Genomic DNA, 2,065 nt, shown 5'->3' with positions numbered 1-2,065 from the left:
AAAGATAGCAAAAAAAAATAAAAAAGATTATAAAAAATCCAAGAAAACATTAGGTCATACCTTAACAGAATGGAACATTTTATCTAATATTGATATGTATGAATGGATACCTTTTTCATCTAAGGAAGCAAAAATTAATTGTAATATAAAAAATATGAAACATGCTCTTACTAAAGTTGGTTATATAGGTCCTAATAAATTTGCTTCTCTTGGTAATAAGGATGGAAAAGATTCTATTGACATGGATCAGTTATTTAGTTCTATTATGAGTTCTTCTAATGCGTTCATTCAAAGATATATGGGGGATGATATTACATCTAGTGGTAATAGTCTTAAAAAACAAAAAGGGTTACTCTCTTTAGGTCTTTACGCTTTATGGGAATTTTTTGAGCATGTTGTGATACCTATTGCCGCTGCTCTTATTTTTGGAAGTGATGATAATGTACATAGATGTGAAGATAAAGACCAAGAAAAGTGTAAGTGTATTTGTGAAAATAAAAAAAAGTCTTGTTGTGCATCTGCAGATGGAGGTAAGTGTGCCTGTAATTGTGTATGTGCAGGTGAATCTACAGGTGGTGCTACCTGTGCATGTAAGTGTGCTGGTGTATGTACAGGTGAAGGTGTTGCTACCTGTACATGTAAGTGTGCTCATGGAAATGGTTTTAACGAAATGGTGCATCAAATTATGGAAAGAGGTCAAGTTTTTGTTGATGCTTTTTTTGCTGTATATATTATAGCTTCAATAATGTTAATTCTTTATTATGTTTTAAAATATTATAGAGAAGTAAAAATGGGAAAAAAAGAGAAATATATGAAAATATTACAAGAATAGATATTAACTGATATCATAATAATTTTTCCTGCAATATATATATATTACAAAGATGATATATTAACTATTATATACATATACCTGTATATAATAATATAAATTTTTTTAAATTATTTTTTTGTTGTATTATTATTTTCTTAAATGTTTTTTTTCTTTTTTATTATTTTTTATTTTATGTTTATTACAAAGATGGAATCGTAGAATATTAAATATATACATATATGTATAGATTATATTATTTTATTACTTATTTTGTTTTATAATAATTTGTTTTTTATAATTATCTTTAACTTTGTATTATAAATAAATTCTAAATTAATATTATATTTGACATATACATATCACACCTGTATGTTATATATATATATGAATATAATTTTTCTTTTTTGTATATATAATTTTTTAGTTATTGTTAACGAAATTGCATATAGATTTTTTTTTATATGTACATCTTTGCTTGGTATGTATAGTTCTTGTAGAACTCTATATGCTATTCAAATTATTCTATGTCCAAATTGTATATAATAAGAAAAAATATAAAAGTAATTATTATGAGAAAAAAAAAATAAAATAATTAGAGAAAAATAAAAAAAAGGGAACAAAAAAAGAATAAGGAAAATATAACGCATAAAAACATTATTATAATATCATAATGTTACTAACACCTTTTAAGGTTTTTATTTTAGTAAAAAACAATTTTTAATTATAGGAACCATAAATAACCCATAGATATATTCTTTAAATTAATAGATACAAAAATAATATTAAAATTGAACTTTTGATTTTAGAATTCTTTATACACATTGTTGAAAAGCTCTATATGTACATATATTATATTATGACATATATGAACATCTTATATAAATGAAAAATTTTGATATACATTTAAAATATATTTTTCGTTTACAATTATATTTTTTGCTACATTTATAATATTAAATCATTTATTTTATTTAGTTATATAATTTTTATTTTTATTTTTGTTTTTATTGTTTGTTTATTAATATATTAATGTTAGCATTTTTTGTAAAAGAAAATATGAATTGTATTAAAATAAATTGTATATAAGTATTATATAATAAAAATAGAAGTTTATTTTCCTTCCTTGTAATATTATATATAATAGTTTATAATATATATAAAAATATAAAATAATATAATTTTATATATATATAAAAATATTAGTTTTTGCGTGTATTATTTTTAATGGTTTTGTATAATTTATAAAAACCA

General features: G+C 20.9%; 1 protein-coding gene across 1 annotated transcript; it reads left to right on the top strand.

Annotated features, from left to right (window-relative positions):
• Positions 1-832, top strand: PGSY75_0035700 (rifin; the record flags this gene model as incomplete). The annotated part of the gene is made up of 1 exon (XM_018783484.1): positions 1-832. A coding segment is annotated over one exon (832 nt), but the record flags the coding sequence as incomplete, so codon positions are not given.
• Between the last annotated feature and the right edge of the window lie 1,233 nt (positions 833-2,065).

This window comes from Plasmodium gaboni, assembly GCF_001602025.1.
Source record: "Plasmodium gaboni strain SY75 chromosome Unknown, whole genome shotgun sequence".
In the NCBI taxonomy this organism is placed as follows: domain Eukaryota; phylum Apicomplexa; class Aconoidasida; order Haemosporida; family Plasmodiidae; genus Plasmodium; species Plasmodium gaboni.
This window is presented reverse-complemented; position numbering and strand designations above follow the sequence as displayed.